The sequence below is a fragment of the Camelus ferus genome, chromosome 7 (assembly GCF_009834535.1).
Source record: "Camelus ferus isolate YT-003-E chromosome 7, BCGSAC_Cfer_1.0, whole genome shotgun sequence".
Classification (NCBI taxonomy): Eukaryota; Metazoa; Chordata; class Mammalia; order Artiodactyla; family Camelidae; genus Camelus; species Camelus ferus.
This window is the reverse complement of record NC_045702.1, coordinates 51,209,209-51,228,759: the sequence shown is the minus strand read 5'-3', so window position 1 is coordinate 51,228,759 and position 19,551 is coordinate 51,209,209. Positions and strand designations below refer to the sequence as shown.

The window sequence follows — 19,551 nt, the reverse complement described above, 5'->3', positions numbered from 1 at the left end:
GGTGCCCCGTGACTCAGCAGCCTTACCCCGCATGCGCAGCACCCATGCAGTGTTATATAAGCCTGACTTGCCGCGGGAGCGTGCGGGTTAGCTCCTGGGTAACAGTTGGGTAGATGGCGGCTTTTTTGCCTTGGTATATAAGGCGGAGGGGACTTGCCGCCGCCGCTGCTGCCGCCACCGCCACTGAAGCCTGCGTACTCCTTCGCGATAAAGGCGTGAAAGCGGCACCTACGGCTCGGCCGCGAGTGTTCTTAGGCCTGCCCTAATCTGTGAGCCTGCCAGGCCTTGAGCGCTCGCAGTACAGACGGGCTGTGGTTAGTGGAGGAATTCAAGAGGACAAGGTGTAACTCGAAAAGACAGCTTTAAGCAAGTGAAGAGTTCCGCCAAAGGTAAGCTGTCCTCTTGAAAAGTTTCCTGTGGGTGCGGTGCACAGCACTGTAAAGTAAGAGTAGCGGGTCCTGTAGGCCTTTGGTTGTTTCTGAGGAGGTCCATCTGGGATGCGGGCCTCGCGCTGTCCTATCCTCCTTCTCCTGGCTCCCTAGGCTCCCACGTTAAGCATCACAGTTAGAGTCACCAGGAGCTGGTAGAAGCTTGTCTTTTGGTTTGCTGGGGGTGGAGGCTCCAAGCTGAGAATGGCGGGACCGCGTATGGTTGTTCCCTAAAGTGTTGATTGTAATCAGAATGAACTGCCCGTCTTTTATAAAGGACATTCTCTAAATGTTTTGGTATTGCATAATGTCAGTTTTGGTTACGTTTTATTTTTATGAGGTGCACATCCAAAGCCGTTATTGTGGTTAAATGTGTTGACCCTGGAGCTTGCTGAGTTTGAGCGCTGGCTCTGCTAATTAGCTACTTGACTCTCTCCCTCTCTCCCTCTGTCTCTTTCTATCTATCAAGTTACTGAACATCTTCAGGCCCCAGCTAATCATAAGTAAAATGAGGGTCATGATATTTCACATTTGTGGTGAGGTGTTAATGGGATAATCAATGCAAGGGCCTCAGCCCAGTGCGTGGAACATAGAAAGAATTCAGTATGTTTGTTTTAATAATAATCAAATGTAATAATTAGCTCTATCTTTGAGTATGACTTTTGCTTCTGCATTCGAACCACAGCATTAAATGTCAATATTTCATAAATCTGTCAATTATGTAAAACTCTTTGTGTACTGAAATAACATTTAATTGGGCAGAAATTTGATGAGAGGGTAGAAGAGCAGCAGACAAACTGTGAGAAATGATTCTTCCGTTCTAGCAGGTCTTCTCTAAGTGTGAGAGAACCATGCAAATTGGGGGTGGCAGGGGAGTGCATCTGGGCTGGTTTGCTAGGGCTGCTGTAACAAAGTACTGCAGACAGGATGGCTGAAACAACAGATTTATTTTCTCACTGTTCTGGAGGCTAGAAGTCTGAACCAAGGTGTTGGCAAGACTGGTTCCCTCTGAGAGCTGTAAAGCGCCGTTTGTTCAGGCCTCTCACCTAGCGTCTTGTGCTTCACTGGCAACTTTTGGCATTTCTTAGCTTCTGTAGCATTGCCTGATCTCTGCCTTCATCTTCACGTGATAATCTGTCTTAGTACATGTCTGTGTGTCCAAATATCCCTTTTTTATAATGATGCCAGTCAAATTGGGTTAGGAACACACCCTACTCCAGTATGACCACTTAACTTAGTGAATTATACCTTCAGTGACTCTCTTTCCAAATAAGGTCACAAACTGAAGTGCTGAGGGGTTTAGAACTTCAAACTATGAATCTGGGGGGAACAGTTCAACTGCTAACAGCGCCCTATCCTTGAAAATACTGTAACACACTTCTAGAAGTTGCAGTAGTCAATACTCTGCAAAAATCCAGTTTCTAATTACAAAGCTGTGGGCAGTGTATTCATTAAATCTTTTATAAAGAAATGTTTATAAACTGGTACTCATAAAGTTCATCACTGCAAACACCAGGGGAATTACACACTTAATAGCATGCTACTGAGCATTCGTGCTGCAATCCTGCCTCCCCTCATTGAAGTCACAAAGTTTATTCTGTGAGCTGTGTGTGTGTGTGTGAGAGAGAGAGAGACTGACTTTCAGTTCCTAAGGGCATTTCACTTGGTGAAAAAGAGAGAAATTGCATAAGAAACAAATTTTAAAAACAGCAAAAAAAAGCTTCTTTCTTGACATAGTAAGGATGTTCGTGAATACACAGATTGTGTATAATGTATCATTCTAAGGAGTGTGTTTTAAGGAATACTACTGTAGACTCTGAAGCAAATCTCTCTAAATCGTTACAGTATGTAAACCAGTGTGTTAAAAAAGTTTGTCTGAAGCTTAGCACAGTATCTTATGCCTAATCTAAAATTCTGAGACATTACTAAGGAAATCTTGTATACTTCTGTATTTTAGAGCTAAACCAATGAACAAGAATTTTAGTCCTTACAGTGTACTTTATTCTCTACTTCATTATATATATTTCCATAATGGTGGAATGCATTCTTGTATCTTTCAAGATGCCTGGGTTTTGCATTGTTATGGGAAGCCTGACAGCCTCCCTAGAAAGCTGGGCCATCTTGCCACTGCTCCCATATCATCCTATTATATTATTTCATAAGGAATTATTTCTCGTCTGTGATGTATCTTACCACTAAATTATGACATCCTCTGGGGAACAAGATTGCCTTATTTTTATCTAGCTTATCTTTGGGTCCATACTATCAAGCACGGTGTCTGGCATAGAGCAGGAATCAAATTGGGAGAGATTAAATGCTATAAAATAACTGAGATTGCTTTTTGGAACTCAGAAATTGAGAGATTGATTTGAAATATAAAAGAAAGGTTGCTATTTTAGGCAAAAAATAAGGAGAAGGAGGATGAGGATGGGCATCTTGTGCAGTACCTCTAAACCACTGTTAGCACATGAAAGGAGGTCACCCAGTTACATGTGAATTTCACATAAACAGCAAATACATTTTTAGCATAAGTATGTTGCAAAGATAGCATAGGACATCTAAAAAAAATTGTTACTGTTTTCTAATTTAAACTTAACTGGATGTTCTTTACTGACAATCCTATTCTAACCTCTTTTTGAGGATGTAACTTTTTAAACTAATATATCTCTTTAAAATGCAAATGAAAGTTCCCCAAACTCCTTTCTAAAAATGCCTGTACACACAGAACTGCACATACTGTTTCTGGTAGTCGGTGTAAGTAATTTAATTCTTAATATTGGATGTGTTAGAGAAGGAATAAATACTTTTTTGGAGATTACAACGCTAAAAGTAATGGAAGTAAGCTTGTATTTACCTATGTGGCTTCTATGCTTTGTCCTGCATTTCAAAGTTAGTGGTAACCATAGAAGTGATCGAATCTAAACCACTAATTTTATGAAATGAAGAAATTAGATAGAAATGTCAAGTAGGATATAGAATTCAATTGTTAAAGTATGGTAGAGAAGGAAACGAAATTGGTTACAAGACTAAACTAATATAATTTATTATCAAATAAAATATATAATATATAGTAATTGTTAGCATATGTATAATTACATGCATAATTGTGTTACCAGGAAAAGGAAAATAAGAATTACCTTGTTTCTTAGTCACCTGAAAAAAAGATTTTTGACGAGAGACAGAAAGTGTGATATAAGCAAGCTTTTTATCAGTGAAGTAAAAAAAGTAAAAGTACACTCCCGAGAAGAGGGAGCAGGCCAATCCAAGACAGGAAAAATGGCGCCTTTCTTTTGATTTTCCTGTTTTTATATCCTGGTTTCGTGATTGGTTGATTGATTGATTGACAACTCAGGTTCCCTGGCTCTGGTTGATTGACAGCTCAGGTTCCTTGTGTTCTGTTTCTTTCCCCTCCCTCTCCCCCTGCCCAGTGCCTACCTGTACCTAACTGCCCAACATTTAAATTATATGTAGTATAAATACATATGGCAAGTACAAGGACACATACATTTTTATGATAAAGAATAATCTATTATTTAGTAACATTTTTACAGTAATTGAAGAAAAACAAGTGAATATTCTATTAATTCTTAAAGCAGCAACTAAATTGTCATGTGATCTCTTCTTAGTTCACTGTAAATGACCACTGACATTTTCTGTCTGCACTATTTGTACAACAATAGAATCAGTTATGTTAGTCTTCATATATGAAGTTCTTAAATTAGAGAATGCCAGTACACTTTGATCTCTTAGAATGCATTAAAAAAACCAACTCCAGACTGTGATCTAAATTAAAAAGGTTACTTAATATTCTTTTGCAAAGAGGCTACATGGATATCTAGTATTAATAGGCATGTAACCCATTTATATCCAAATAAATCTATTGCTAAAGATCTGCTTAAAATGAACTGAATAGTGAGCAAATAAAACCTGGGAGAACACTTTCTTCCTCTCACTCATGAAACATTGGAATTAGTCAGATACCAATTTCATAGATGTTGTTTATCTGTCTCGTAAAAGTGTACTTTCATATGTCAAAAATTTCAAATTATTTAAATGTAATCAAATCCTGTGGATTAGGAATGTGTTTGCCTATCTGAAACATTCTCTCTTCTAAGAATTACTTCCAGCTGATTATGGGATTTCCATTAGTAATTAGAATTACTTCAACTGATTATAGAAATTTTATCCATAAAAAATTAGAAGTTTTTGGTTTTATTTAAGGGAATAGAAGACATAGATATGATATCCCAGAAGCTTCCTGTGAAGCATTGAGTTGGTGCTTGCATGGTTGATAATTTCAGAACGGATATACTCCTCTTCTATTGGCTAACTGGAGAAATTTTTTAGTATTCTGGCAGCAGTTATAGTCTTCTTAAAATTATTAGAAGTGTTAAATATCCACCCAGTAACTCAAGGAAAACATATTTAAGGTTTAATTCATTGTAATTAGTTTTTAAATGTCTATTTTAGAGTGAAAAAAGAAATGGTTAACTCTGAAAGTTATGCTGCTAAAAGTTCAAATAATTAAGTGGGCAGAGATGCATCCATTCGCTTTGGCAACATGCTGATCATTTGCCACCTAAAGTTGCAGGTTTGATACAGTTGAGGGGGCAGAATTAAGATTAGGTTACTTGGTGGGATGAATGATAGATGAGGAAATAGAACCAATCAGTGTGGACACCTCTGATTGACGTCTTCCTGTTTCCACTATCAGCTCATGACAAGCTTTCTTTGCTGCTGATGCAGGTAGAAATACTATATTCTCATGCTCAGGTTTTGACATTTATTGAAACACCATTTTACCTTCACAGGAATACTGCAAACACATTAAAAATTGAAATAGAAATGTTACAAAATCCATATACTTGCCCATTTAGTATTAGTCAGTACCCAGAAGGTTTTCTTCGTGACATTTGTCCTCTTAGGGATAATCCATTATAACTCAGATTGAATGAGTTTTAATGCTTTCTTCATGTTTTCTATTACTGTAGTAAAAGTAAATATATAGTTTCTTAGTGAATGAAGGTATCAAATGTTATAATCTATTAGCCCCTGAATCTACAATTGGCCAATTTAAATTAACAGCTATAAATACATGGGAACTTATCTGCAACATCAAAGAATATTATACTAAAAGTGCACATGTAAATTTAGGGATTAGACCATTCAGAGCTGGTGAATCAGCTTTCTTCTGTTAAACAGTTTTATCAACGGGGTTTTGAGGGAGTATCTATTTTATTAACAGATTATTTTGTATCAGTATCGCATAGTTCTTATTAGGCATAGTTGATAGTGATTATTGTAAAAATTAAACTCCCAAGTCAGAAGGTACCTCTTTGCTTATAAGCATTAAAGGAAGAGAAAAAGGTTTAATTATCAGTTTGAGGAAATCACATATGATACCAGAATGGACTGGCTTTCTTAAGCTCTGAATTTTTTTTGTATTTTTTTAATTGAAGTTTTGTCAGTTTACAATGTTGTGTCAATTTCTGGTGTATAGAACAGTGCCTCAGTCATACATGAACATACATATATTCGTTTTCATATTCTTTTTTACTGTAAGTTACCACAAGATACTGAATATAATTCCCTCTTCTATATAGTATAAGCTTCTTTGTCTACTTTATATATATCAAGGTTTAATTTTAATGTATACTCTGTTCTGTTTGGTGAACTTAACCTTTACTGACCATGAGAACTACTGGATATCCTTGTTTAATAAAAGGTACTCCAGAAATTACTCTGAGGTACTCCAGAAATTCTGATTTTGGTGGGAGGTAAGAGTTTGCATTTTAACCGCTAGCACCAATACCCACCCCAGTGACTGTGATGTGGGGATAGCACTGTTTGTGGAGAAGCACTGATGGAGGGCTTCACTGACCTTCTAACAGTCCAGTGTTGCTGGTATCACTGTTCAAGATAACTTGTGAATACTTACATAGCGATAAATCCTGAGGTTCATATGTGTATAATGTGTTCGAGTATCTTCCAGTTATATCAGCTCTGACTGTTACAGAAGGCTCTGCCAAGAAAAATAAAGTCAGTTATATTTTATTTAAAATGTCCAGAAAATCATTCTTTCCACTTACTCTGAAACAAACATTAAGGAAATTTATAAACAAAATCAGTTTTCATATATGTGAATTCATGATGAGTTAATCTGAATTCTCATTTTAGTGTGTTACAGCTCTCTGCCAACACAATTTAGAGAACTGTACTGAACGTACATTGGGATATTGACTTAATAGCATCAGTTAATTAAAAAGTATTTAAAATTTTAGCATTTATAATTTGCAGAGTACAGATACAATGGATTAAATGACTGAACTAACGTTAGCTATTACTCACAGGGTGACTAATGATTTCCCTTTAAAAAGAATAGTAATTGAACTAGCATTTAAAAATAAAGACAAGAAGGCTATTTTTTTGTCAATCTGATTGAAAAGACTACACAATTACCCACGAACACGAGTCTAGGCACATATTGCCCATCAGGTGATAAATTCTTATCAGTGGTCTCATGCTAGCAAAAGAAGAAGAAAATGAATGTGATTGGATTGGATTGTTTATAACATTGGATTTAAATGATACTTTACATGAACAAGGTTTTTAGTAAATTGTATATTTGGCCTCTTAAAATTCTGTGTAACAGTGTATATTTACTAATACTTTATAGTTCTTTTGCATTAAAAATAGACAAAAAAGAGAATCAACTTTTCATTGAATTTTGATACTAAGAAAACATTGTAGAGGTCATGTACCATGAGTTCAGCATGATGAAAGTATTCTGAGCCATTTCTTGTATTTCGTTATTTTGGGCAAATGCTTTTTTTAGTGCTGTGGGTGAGAACGTAACGCCAGTTAGTTTAATTTTTTTTATTGTAGCAAAATTAAACTAGTATTTTGCATTCACTTACATCTGTAACTTGAATGTAAATTGTTCATTGGCCCATTGCCACTTTGTCTCTCATTGGAAAGCAAAGAGGGACAGAGTCTATCCAAAAAGACATCAAGGGATAATTGCATTGATGAAACCACTAGTTTTCTAATTTCATGTCATTCATTGATTCATTGATTAAAACAACATATTCTTTCAGCAGTTTTCCCACCTGGCTGGGAAGCGAGGGAGGAAGAGGGATATAAAATTCTAAGGGACATAAATATACTAGTAGATTGTTAACAGTCAGTGTAGTCTTTAAGCACCTTAGTAAAATGGTGGTATTCTAACAGTTGTCTTTTTTTTTTTTAAATTGGAGTTGCCGAGTGCCTTCTTAACAGTATATAATCAGATCACTTTTCTACTACTTATTGGAGCAAAAATTACCTTGGCAGTATTGACAATCTTCCAGGTGATGAGTAAGCATCAATGGTTTGTTACTAAACACAGAGTGTGTGAAATTAAACCAAATGAATAACTTTGAGTCACAATGTACGGTGAAGTTAGACTTAAGGTTTTCATACTTTCAACAAGGTTTAAAGGTAAAAATCTCAGATTGACAGATCACAGCACTGCAGTGTGTAGTGGTGTTACTCATAACATGGCCCCAGAACTGAAGCATCAGCCTTACCAGAAATGTAGCTCTCCTGGGCCCACTCAGTCTGAATCTCTGAGGGTGAGGTCCAGGAATACCTAGCTTAACAAACTCACCAGGTCACTCTTACGTATAGTGCAGTACAGTTAGAAACATCAAAGTCAATTCTGTCTCCAGAGATGAAAGGATGTTATGAATAAGATACTCATTTCCAGTGAACATCTGGTATGAAATTTTAAGAGAGTCAAAATTTTTACTTAGGTTTTTTTTTGTCTGCTTTCAGTTTTACAAAAAGGCTATTAGTATTTGACTATTTTCACTTCCTTTCATTCTTGTCACAACTCACAAAGTACAAGTAGTCTCAGTGAGACTTTGCTCCCATATGTATTTTTCAGTGTCATTTTTATTTTAACTCTCTGAAAAAAGTTTTTGTGGTAACTAATTGACTTCCCTGCTCTTTAGCATAAGAGAAAAATTAGAATGTTAGCTACAGTGAAGGATAAAATAATTGTGATTTGGATACATAAGATGTTTTTTAAAATATTTAATTTTGAGAGGATGCTGGGTACACGAAGAGATAGACTAGTGTCTATGTATTAAGCACAAATCTTTTTAAAAACAACAGAGGTAACCATGTGAAATACTTATTGAATAATCTTGTTTTAAATTTTAGTCTCAAAAGTGCTAAATAACAAAGTGAATTTTTTTTGTTGAAGTATAGTCACTTTATCATGTGTATATTTCTGGTGTACAGAATGTATCAGTCATACATACATACATACATTCCTTTTCATATTCCTTTTCATTATAGATTAGTACAAAATATTGAGTATAGTTCCCTGTGCTATACAGTAGAAACTTATTTATGAATTGTTTTATTCAATTCTCAAACTTAGAATTTTGTTTTATTTTATTCAATTCTCAAACTTAGAATGTAAGTTAACTTTAGATAAGACTAAATCCTACAACTTACCTCTTAAAATTTATAACAAAGAGCTAAAATTGCCAACAACTTCACATTTACTGGTGAAAAAGCAGACTAGATACCTGATGAATGACATATCATTACCCCTTTTTGTTGGTAGAAAACTAAGCCTAAGAATACTTACTACATTTTTTAAGAAACACATGTAGAACTTAGACCTCCTAAGCACCAAGTAGTAATCTTTCTACTAGATAACAACTCTTGCTCTGATTGCCTTAGGTAGATAAGTGTCCTGAGACACAGAACAGTTCAGGGCATGAGTCATTTCTGATTTCCTGAACTGCTCCCATTTCCTCCTAGCATGGCAACTGGAAACAAGGACAGCTATGTATAGAGAAAGATACTGATGTAACTCCTGGAAAAACAATTTCAGCATCAGATTTTGGGGCAAGTGGAGTCCAAGGAAAAATGTATCAAGATCACAGAATACTCAGTCTTAACAGTTCAGCTTTGAATGGGCTGTTTAGACATGCAAACCAAGACAGTATTCTGTTGCAGGGGGAAAAGGAAGAAGTGCTTCTGTTTCTGGCTGACAGTGAAGTAGGGACGCCTGAAAAAGGACTCAGAAACTTTAGGCAGAGAGGCAGATAGTAAAATATTTGAGGTTTTGCAGGCTATGTGGTCTCCTTGTAATTGCTCACTTCTGCCATTATTACAGGAAAGCAGCCGTGGACAACGTGCAACAAAAAAAGTGAATGTGGCTGTGTTACAGTAAGACTTTATTTATAACGTGGAATTTGAATTTCAAGTGACTTTCATCTGTCACTAAATATTCTTCTTCTTCTTTTTTTTTTAATTTAAAAATGGAAAAATCAACCTTGACTTGCAGACTAAATAAAAACAGGTGGTCCCTGTTCTAAAATCTCATGAAACAGCACATTGGATTGTGAAAAAAGTGAGTTGAGAGAAAAAATTCTAGTTAGCTGTACTTCTGAGATGCCCTAAAATTAGAGCCTGCCAAGCCTGGCTGCTTCTCAGCATCATTTGGTGAATTATCATTTAAAGTTCTATGTATTTTTCATTTAAAACTGATTAGAAATTCAGAGGGTTTAGAATTCAAAAGTTAAAAAGGTAAAAATTCTGGCATTCCTGCTTCCAGAAGTAAGCAGTGTTACAATTTCTTGAGTTTACTTCCAGAGGTTTTCAGGTCATGTAACCAAATAAGTATATGCATATGTATGTATATGTATATAATCCTTTTTTTAAAAATGCAAATATTAGCACACTATGCTTACGTATTTGTGTTTTGCTTTTTTAGTGTAACGTTATACCTTGGATATCATTCCCTTGTGCTTCTGTATATTATTCCATTATCTGGATCTTTATTACTCTCCTAAAGATACATATTTAAATTGTTTTCAATCTTTTGTGTTTAGATTGTTTCTAAACATTTAGAAGCAGTGCTTTGATGAACATGACGTTATTCATATCTAATTTTGCATGTGGATGGGTGTATTGGTAATAAATTTTCAGAGGTGGAATTTCTCGGTCAAAGAGAGTGCACATTTGTAATTATGATGTATGTTTTGAAAGTGTATTCTTTCCATAGGATCTGTACCAGTTTATATCCTCTCTGGTAGTGTGATAGATAACTTTTTCCTCTCACTAAAACTGGTCTGCAAGCTTTTAATTTCTTTCATCCAAAAGGTGAAAAGAGGGAGGTGAACGTGGTTTTACTTTCTTAGAAAAAATAATCAACATATGATCCAGCAATTCTACTTCTGGGTATATATCAAAGGAAAGGAAATCACTATCTTGAAGAGGTATCTACACTGCCACGTTCATTGCTGTGTTGTTTAAATAGCCAAGACATGGAAACAATGGGTCTGTCAACATATTTGGGACAATATGAATGAACCCTGAGCATATTATGCTAAGTAAAATAAGTCAGAGACAAATATTGTATGATCTCACCTAGTGGGATCTGAAATCTAAAACAAATAATGCCCTCCCCACTCCCCCACCCCCCAAAAAACCTGAAACTCAGAAATGGAGAGTAGATTGGTGGTTTCCGGGGGTGGGGGTTGTGAGGATGGGGGAAATTGGTGAAGGTGATCAAAGGTACCCACTTCGAGTTATGAGTGAGTCTTGGGAATCTAATGGTGACCAGAGTTAACAATACTGTATTGTATACTTAAAGATTGCTGAGAGAGTACATCTTAAAAATTCTCACCACACGTACAAAGTTAACTATGTGAGGCGATGTGTTAATTAACCTTAATGGGGTAATCATTGTACAATATATAGGTATATCAAGTCATCGCATTGTTCACCTTAAGTTTGTATAATGTTAATATGTCAATTATATCTCAATAAAGCTGTAAAAAATAGTCTTACTCATGTTTAGGTTACTTATTTTTATTCTATGACCTATCCTCCATATCTTTTGTTCATTTTTTCTCATTGACTTACTGACCTTTATCTTAATAATTTGAGTTTTTTGTTTATTAGAAAAATTCACCCTTATGATATGTGCTATAGCTTTCTGTTTTTATTTTTTGTCTTTTTCTTCTGCTTAAGTTTTTGGGTGTGTAGAAATTCACATAATGAAAAATATTTGCCATTTATTTTAGGATTTTTCTATTGTCCTTTTCCCCCTTCTTTTTACTTTGGCCATACTCAAGCTTAAAGGAGGTCTAGGGTAAGGCAGGAGTAGCATCTAGGGCTCAAAATTAAGTGCTTTATTTTTGTATCCTAGACACCCCTCATCCTTCACCCTAATATCCACCCTTCCCTACCCTAAGAATGTAAAGAAGTAACATTTTGCAATAGTATCATTTAGTACCTTAATGATTTCATTTAAATAAATCTTTGTAATTTATTTTGATATAAAATGTAAGGTATGGATTCAAATTTATTTATTTTTCACAAATGGCTATCAACTTCTCACTAATAATTATTTTACATACTGTTTCCCCTATTCCTGATTTTAAATGCCACTTTATTGTGTTTAATTTCTGTAGTATCAAGTTTTATTTCTGTACTCTCCATTCTATTTAATTCATTTACCAGTAATATTTTGTTTTATTATAGTTTTATAAAATATTTCATATTAAGGGCTAGTTCCCCTGATTTCTTTTCTTTTCAGAATGTTCCTATTTATGTCGGTTTCCATATCAATTTTACAATTGTTTCAAAAAATCTGTAGCATTCTATGGTGGTTGTCTTAAAATTTTTTTAAGTGTAGAGAGAATTGACATTTTTATGATGTTGAGTCTTCCTATCAATAACACAATATCCCTTCTCATAGGTTTGTAATTTTTTTCCTCAGTAGTACATTTAGATTCATATAGATACTGTACATTTCTGTCAGGCTTATCCTAGGACATTTTATCTTTGTTATTGCTATTTTAAATAAGGTATTTTATAAGTTCCTTTGTTTTAATTTTTTATATATAAATGCTGTTTATTTCCAGGTATTAATTTAAGCTCATCTAATTTAAGTGAATCTTCATACTTCTGAATACATTCAGCTGATTCTCTGGTTTTTCATGTACAGTCATTATCTGCAAATGAAGATTTTTCACCTTCTCCTTTCCAAGTTTTATACTTTTAATTTTTCTCATCTAATTATATTTGTTAATATCTTCAGAACAGTGTTAGTAATTGTGTTGATTAAAGAATCCAACAGTGGGATACTTTAATTTGCTTTCCCAGTAAGCATGATGTTGGCTTTTTGCTGGACAATTATTTCCTTTTTAGATAAATAATAATAAATTAATATTAGATAATTTTTTAAAAATTCAAATATGGATTTTGCATTACATTAAATCCCTTTTTAGCATTTATGGAGATAGGAGATACTTGTGTGATTTGTGTCCTTATAAATTTTAAATTATTTTAATTAATAGATTTCTTAATCTTGAATCTTATGGTATTCTCAGACTAAATCTCACTTTATCAGAATATATTGTTTAAATGTTCTGCTGGCTGCTTTTTGCTAATACCTTGTTTGTTTTTTACATTTCTATTTGGAAATAAGATTATTCTGTAGACTTCTATATTTTTTTATTTTTTTTTAGTATTTGCCTAGTGTTGAGAGTGTTTTACTCAATTCTTATTTGGAATCTTTCCTTTTTCTTTAAAGAGTTGAATTGAGCATTCTTTAGATATTTGATACATTCTTGAGGCACTCTTAAAAATATAAGTTTCTCAGCTCCATCCCCAAAGATTTTGTAGATCTTCAAGGATAAAAACCATGTCACTCTTGGTCATTGAGTGCGAAAATAGTGCTTGGCACATAGCAATGGATACTGAGTAAGCACTTGCCTGACTGACTCTGAATATGGACTTCAAAGAAATCTCTCCTAATTGTTCTGATGATCAGACAGCCTTGAGAAGTGTTGCTCTAAACCAGTTTTCTGTTTAAGCTTGTATATTGCCCAAGAAGTGATGCTGTTTTATGTAATTTATATTCAGAAGTTTGCTTGGTGGATGTTAACAAGACTTGTGGTGATTTTTCAATATATAAATATCCAGTCATTACTGTATTGTATACCTGAAACTAATGTAATGTTAATAGGTCAATTATTCCTCAATATACAAAATGCTTGCTTGGGTAATTAAGAAATTAATACAAAGGTATTTAGAGCTCTTATTTACAAGAAAAAATTCTAACAGCAACACTTAATCCAGACAGCATACAACATCAGAGCAAATTCTTACTGTATTTTTTCAAAGGCTAACATGTTAATTTTTGGCTCTTATATGAGGAGGTATTTATATCCTCTGTCAAAATTAACTGAGAGGTGTTTTACCTTTTTTGACAATGAAAGAGGCCTTCCTCTAAGTCTGCACCCAAGTGGTATCATCTCCCCATCCTAAAACAGAAGAGAGAAATCAGTGTATCAGCTTAGGACCACCAAAGAGTTCTGGAATGGGCACGTGATAAGCAGGTATCTATCTACAGATATTTAAGCTACCAAGCAGTTGTCTGACATGTGGTATAGAAGATACATAATTATAACTAGATAAGAAGAGATTGTGTCCTTTCAGATAATAGTGCTGAGATTTTTTGACTGTTTCAAATTTCAAGGCCTATGGTCTTGAACCCAGTGAATGTTTAATAGGTGCATTATGATTAGTGGTGATTGAAAGGACAGCTCTGGCCATGCCAAAGTTTTTCTTTTCAGAATGCACAGGAGAAAATAACAGTTAATCTTTGCATATCTTGTAAGTCTGTCAGGAATACTTTGGACTGGACTGTACAGTGTCCTTGAATCTTGAATGCCAAGAGATGTTGATGCCTTCAAAGTTCATGAAAAAAAGATTTCAAATTTTGCACTGAATTTTAACAGGGAAAAAAATGTGGTATAGGAATTTCATGGTTGAGAGACGCAATGAAATATAGTTTAGGAAGCATGCAAAGGCTTGGAGGAGAGGGAAACAATACAAGAAGAGAGAGAACCCACTTGCCTTTAAAAGTGATACAAGTAGTTGGGAATGTATCTTACAGACTGAAGAACAAGATCATTGAGGAGAAGAATGCACAGAACATCCAGAAATATTTCAAAGTATTTTCAGGAAACGTCTTAGTCTACAGATGAAAAAGATTGACAACATCTTATGTTAGTTAAGTACCTTCACCTTAGCAGGAAGCCTTCCTATCTGTAATAATCCTGAAAGATTTTCTTTACAACTTTGCTGGACCACAAGTAGTAACTTCATGCCATATTTTGTATTAGATGAAAATTATTATAGAAACAGCCAGTGGGACTCAGCTCTTACTTAATTACCCTATTCTGTTGCAAATGTTATTTAATGCCAGAACATCAGCAGTGGGAAGAGTTACTATTCTCTGCTCCTGTTTAACTTAGTTCCACAAACATTAAAGGAATATCTGCTGTGCACCTTACTCCACTTAGCACTGGGTGTACGCAGGTAAGACAGTATATTCCCTGCTCTTAAACAGTTCATAGCTTTGTAGGGCAGTCATACTGTATTAGTTATTTTTATACACTTTCCTTCATAATCATAGGTCAAAGGTGGTACAGAATTTAAACTCTCTGCAGGGTCTCTGTTCATTACTATAATTCATAATCCAGGACTGTCTATAGTTACTTGTCTTCTGAGGTTTTATTCATTTTCTGATATGTATTTATTGGGTACTTACTATATGCCAAGCATTGGGCCAGGTGCTGGGTCCAGAGCAGTTCTTTTGATTCAAAAGGAAGTTAAGGTTTTGTCAGTCATTTTTTGTTGTTCTTGTTTTTTATTACTTTTTTCTTTCAGTTAATATTCTCTATTTTCTCTTACATTCTCTCTATTTAAGTGTTTGGTGCTGCTCCCTGTACTAAGGGGCTTTACGTGCTGCTTGGTGCCCTGTACCCAAACTCCCTTTCACCCCCACCTTAAACCCTCATTCATTCTGAGCTTTATTCTCTCAGTTGTTTCCCATATGTCACTAGATGGTACAGTGCTTAACCACATGGAAACCAGTTCTTAATAATGGAGTTCCTAGCTGTTCTCATGCATCTTCCCTACTGAAATCATATTAACTGAATAGCAGGATCATCAAGTTGTTTAAAATTTACTGCACACAGAGTATATTTTTCATAAAATTCACTAAATAGTTTTAATGGACATTTGAAAGTGAATACCCAGAATGTTGGTACCTTAATTACAGTTAGAGTATAGTATTTAACTCAGCCCTCAAGGGTCTTTAAGGGCAATGACTAATCTGGTCTTTGGCACTTTAAGGCTACTAAGTTCATTGTTTTATAATTATTGTGTTTATGTATGGAGATATATGATAAATTATACTTAAGAAAATATTTCCCTCTTTTATTAATTTTACCAAAACTTACTGATTTTTTTAGATTGATATTTTCTATGATTTTTAAACTGAAGTAGAATTAATTAGCTTGGCTGAACATTGATGGGCAGTTGGCTGACACCCAATACATCTGTTAAGGAATGAATTAACTTGGTAAGAAAGTCAATATTTTTAAATTTGAAATTATGCTACAATTGGTGTTCATTTGTTTGCTCGATTCACACATTACCATTCCAAGTAGCAGTCAAGTATTTTTTGGTTTCTGCTACTTGTTTAGAATTAATTGTGTGGAGACAACTGATTATGTCTCCATTTCTATTACTTGGAGTTGTAGGAACCAATTTTGAGAATTTTCTTTATGAAATATTTCATTATAGATGAAGATACAATTGTTTCTTAGGCCAAAGTAAAACAGTAGGTACAAAATAGAAATATTTTCTAAACATGTAACCAATGACAAATCTAGATTACGTCCTCTAAAACTCCTGCAGCTGCTTTGTGGAGTCAACATGGCAAACACTTGTTTAACCAAAGTTCTTGGAGGATGAAGATAAAGTGTAATTTTCTGGGCATCCCAGTGTAAAATCATTCCAAATTATTTTCTTGCCTGAAAAATAGAGGACAGGGAACTGGAACAGATTTTCAGGGATCCTGATTACTTTTAGGATATGCCTGTGACATATCAATTAATATTATATTTGAGGACTCTGGTTACCAAAGTTATAAGCAGCAAAACCACTTCTCCACTATTTCTGTAAAAGATGCAGTAAATTGTTACTGTTTTTTCAGTTGTTTTTGGCTCACTCTTTAAAATTATTGATTGTTTCTGTTTTGGTTTTTTCCCCCTATTTTAAAGTGGTATATAACCCCTACTTCAGTGGATTGAGTTTGCTTTATAACTAGTCTATGGGCAAGAGATGAGGAAGTGTAAAACAATCCAAATGACTAAGTTTGGAAAATAAACTGAGATTACAGTACCTCTTGAGAGTGTCTGAGGAGGTCTCTTTTCCTTTTTGATTGCAATGGCAAGGTTGGAAGAAACCACGATGAGTAAAAGGCAGAGGGCCAGAGCTGAGTGTAACATCATGTCTTCTAGAGAATCTCTCAGAAGAAGCTGGATGATAGGAAAAAAAAAAAGTTTTTTTTAAAATCCAGTATGTTACTTCAGGCTAAGACATTTGTTAAGAGTTAGACCAAACCTATGGTGACACATGGCTCTGCTTGTGTGAGTTGACATGGTAAAACCACCTAGAACTTTCACATTTTATTTTGAAAATATTTTAAAAATACAGTGAACTCAATAAATGTCCCCTTGATGAAAAGCCATATTCTGGGTCTCCTGGGAGCAATAAGTTGAAGGCAGTTGAAAGAAAACTGGCACCCAAAGCCTGCTTTTGACTGTATTCTGGCACTCACAGCACTAGTAAGATCATGTTGATTTTAAAAGCCTTGCAACTGCTAAATGCAATGGAAAGCTGACGTTTGTCGTGCATAAAGATTCTTTGCCTTTTGATTCTTCTTGATCTAATAGGTTAAAACAACATTTTAATTCTATACCAAGATAGTAAGATTAGGCATGAACAAATACTGCTTTAGTTGAATTCAGAGGAGAAATAGAATATGGAGATTTCTTGTTCTTCGGTTCCTCTGTAGTCACTTATCTTTCTCATCCTTCCATCATTTACTCTCCCTCAAAAGGCTTAAGTTTACAGCTCTGCCCTATTTAACAATAATTCCTTTCATTTTATCTTTCTCTTGCTAGCAGTGTATCCCTTCGGTCCTCCGGTGAATTGAAAATGGTGGGTCTGGTCCTATTTAAATTACTTTCTTTCCAAATCTGCAGGGTACCCACTTTTTAATGTCTTGGAATTCAAGCACTGAAAAACCCTGTTAAACAGTAACCATGGTGCTGATAAGGAGTGCAGTTTAAGTTCATATAACTTACTAATACCATAAAACATTGATTGCAGGATGCCATTTTTTACCTTACGGACGTCACCTTGGACCATAACAAAGAAACAGACTGGACTGAGACAAAGAAAGGGTAGATTTTAGTAGGGAGTAAAGACAGCTGAATCTGGATCACCAAGTCCAATATGTGGAGGGCAGCCTCTGTCAGGGTGAAAGTTGCAGTGGAGAAATTGAAACAACCGTTTAAGGCAGGGTCTTAACCTGGGTCCAGTGGTCTCCTAGAAGGTCTATAATTGGGCTACCAGAGTCTCAAAAATCCCTGAAATTGTATTAACATTTTATGTGCCTTCATTCTCTTTCCTGGATAAGAGAGTCCCTAATTGCCTTAAGATTCTTCCAGGGATCTCTGAAAGTACAGAGTTAAGAGTGAGAAAAAGTTAATCTAGAGGATGTATTAGAAGAAGTTCTCTATGATAAAAACAGAGATAAGTAGGTAGAATTTATATCAAAAGAGAGAAAGTGTAGCTTTACCATTTTCCTATTTTAAAGCTGCCAAATTTAGAGTGAATAGGAAATGATTTTTTTTTTCACATTTTGAATTATGTATTATTGTCAGGGTGTTCTACTTAAAATCAAAATACTTGTTTTCTGTTTTACATTGATAAATTATAAAATAGATATTAAATATATCCTATTTCAAAGCCAGTCAACTTACATTTTTTAATTTTGGATGAACATTAAATTTCCCTAGGAAATAGAACATGAATTATTTATGATCTTCTAGTATCAGATGTGTGAGTTAAGCTACTTGAGGGACACAGGTAAGTATGACATGGTTATGGTCTTGGAGCAGCTAACAGTGCACTCCAGAGGCAAGTAACTAAATGGCAACAATAGGTATTATAAACACTGGTAGTTAGCATTTTCTGACACTAGTATTTTCCTTTTCAAAAGTAACTTAACGTAAGTAATTTACTGAAAGTATTACATACTTATAATGTATAAGGGAGGAATAATTGTTAACTTTCAGCATAATTTTTAAAGGATCATTCTTGGTCAGTGTTAGTTTATTATATCATTTATCTAAGTAGAGAATAAAAGTATGAAGCCAGCAAAGGATATATAGTTTATTAAAAGAAGAAAAAAAATTTTTTTTTCTGTTTTACTGAAGACCTCACTTTTGAATAGCAATAAATTGATCATTTAAATATAGCAGAGCTTGATCACTAAGTAATCTAGAAATTTTGCTTGCTTACCTGAACTATTAAGTGCTCTTGCTGAAAGTATTCTGGATGTTTCTGGTTTAAAAATGGGTGTGGATTTATAGGTGCACATGTGCACTCACACAAACGCCCCTCCTACCCCGATCTACAGCCCCACCTGGATTGAAACAAGAGCACAGTCCACCTGCAAACTTACAAAAATAGGCTTGTCTGAAAAATTCGTACTTCTCTCCAGTTCTCATGCTACACACACACAAAAGACTCTTCTCTCTTTCTCTAAATTAAGATTGAGTGTCCTCATAAAAGGAGGCCAGATACCATCTTTGTGCTTTTTACTCTTCCACCATTTACTTCCCAAGGCAATTTAATGTTTGGCTGGAGTTCAACACCAAAAAAAAAAAGTGGGGGGGCGGGAAGGAAGCAGTATGAATGTAGGAACTGTGTGCACCATTGTTCTTGATGAAAGGTCAGTGAGGCTTGCAGATTAGATACAAAGCAAATATTCCTAAAGTTAACTCTGTTTACAGGAACATAATTAACAGCTAAAGAGATCAGTTTTTTTTTTTTTTCCAAGAGAGAAAAAAATAAAAATGCTGCTTTAACATTTAATACTTCTATAATTTGATGACTTGGTATATATATAGTCTTCTTTATAAAATCCTTTACCTTACCATTGCAAAAAATAGGAAACCAGGCC

At 34.7% G+C, this 19,551-nt stretch overlaps 1 protein-coding gene across 1 annotated transcript; it reads right to left on the bottom strand.

The window, feature by feature from the left end:
• Positions 1-4,372: 4,372 nt before the first annotated feature.
• AGR3 (anterior gradient 3, protein disulphide isomerase family member) lies at positions 4,373-18,918 on the bottom strand. Its single transcript, XM_032483895.1, is given in 9 exon segments — positions 4,373-5,413; positions 6,367-6,450; positions 6,888-6,952; positions 7,190-7,265; positions 7,753-7,805; positions 13,703-13,733; positions 13,736-13,765; positions 16,699-16,834; positions 18,888-18,918. Coding segments are annotated over 8 exon segments (498 nt in total). The 5' UTR covers positions 16,808-16,834; positions 18,888-18,918; the 3' UTR covers positions 4,373-5,363.
• Positions 18,919-19,551: the final 633 nt, after the last annotated feature.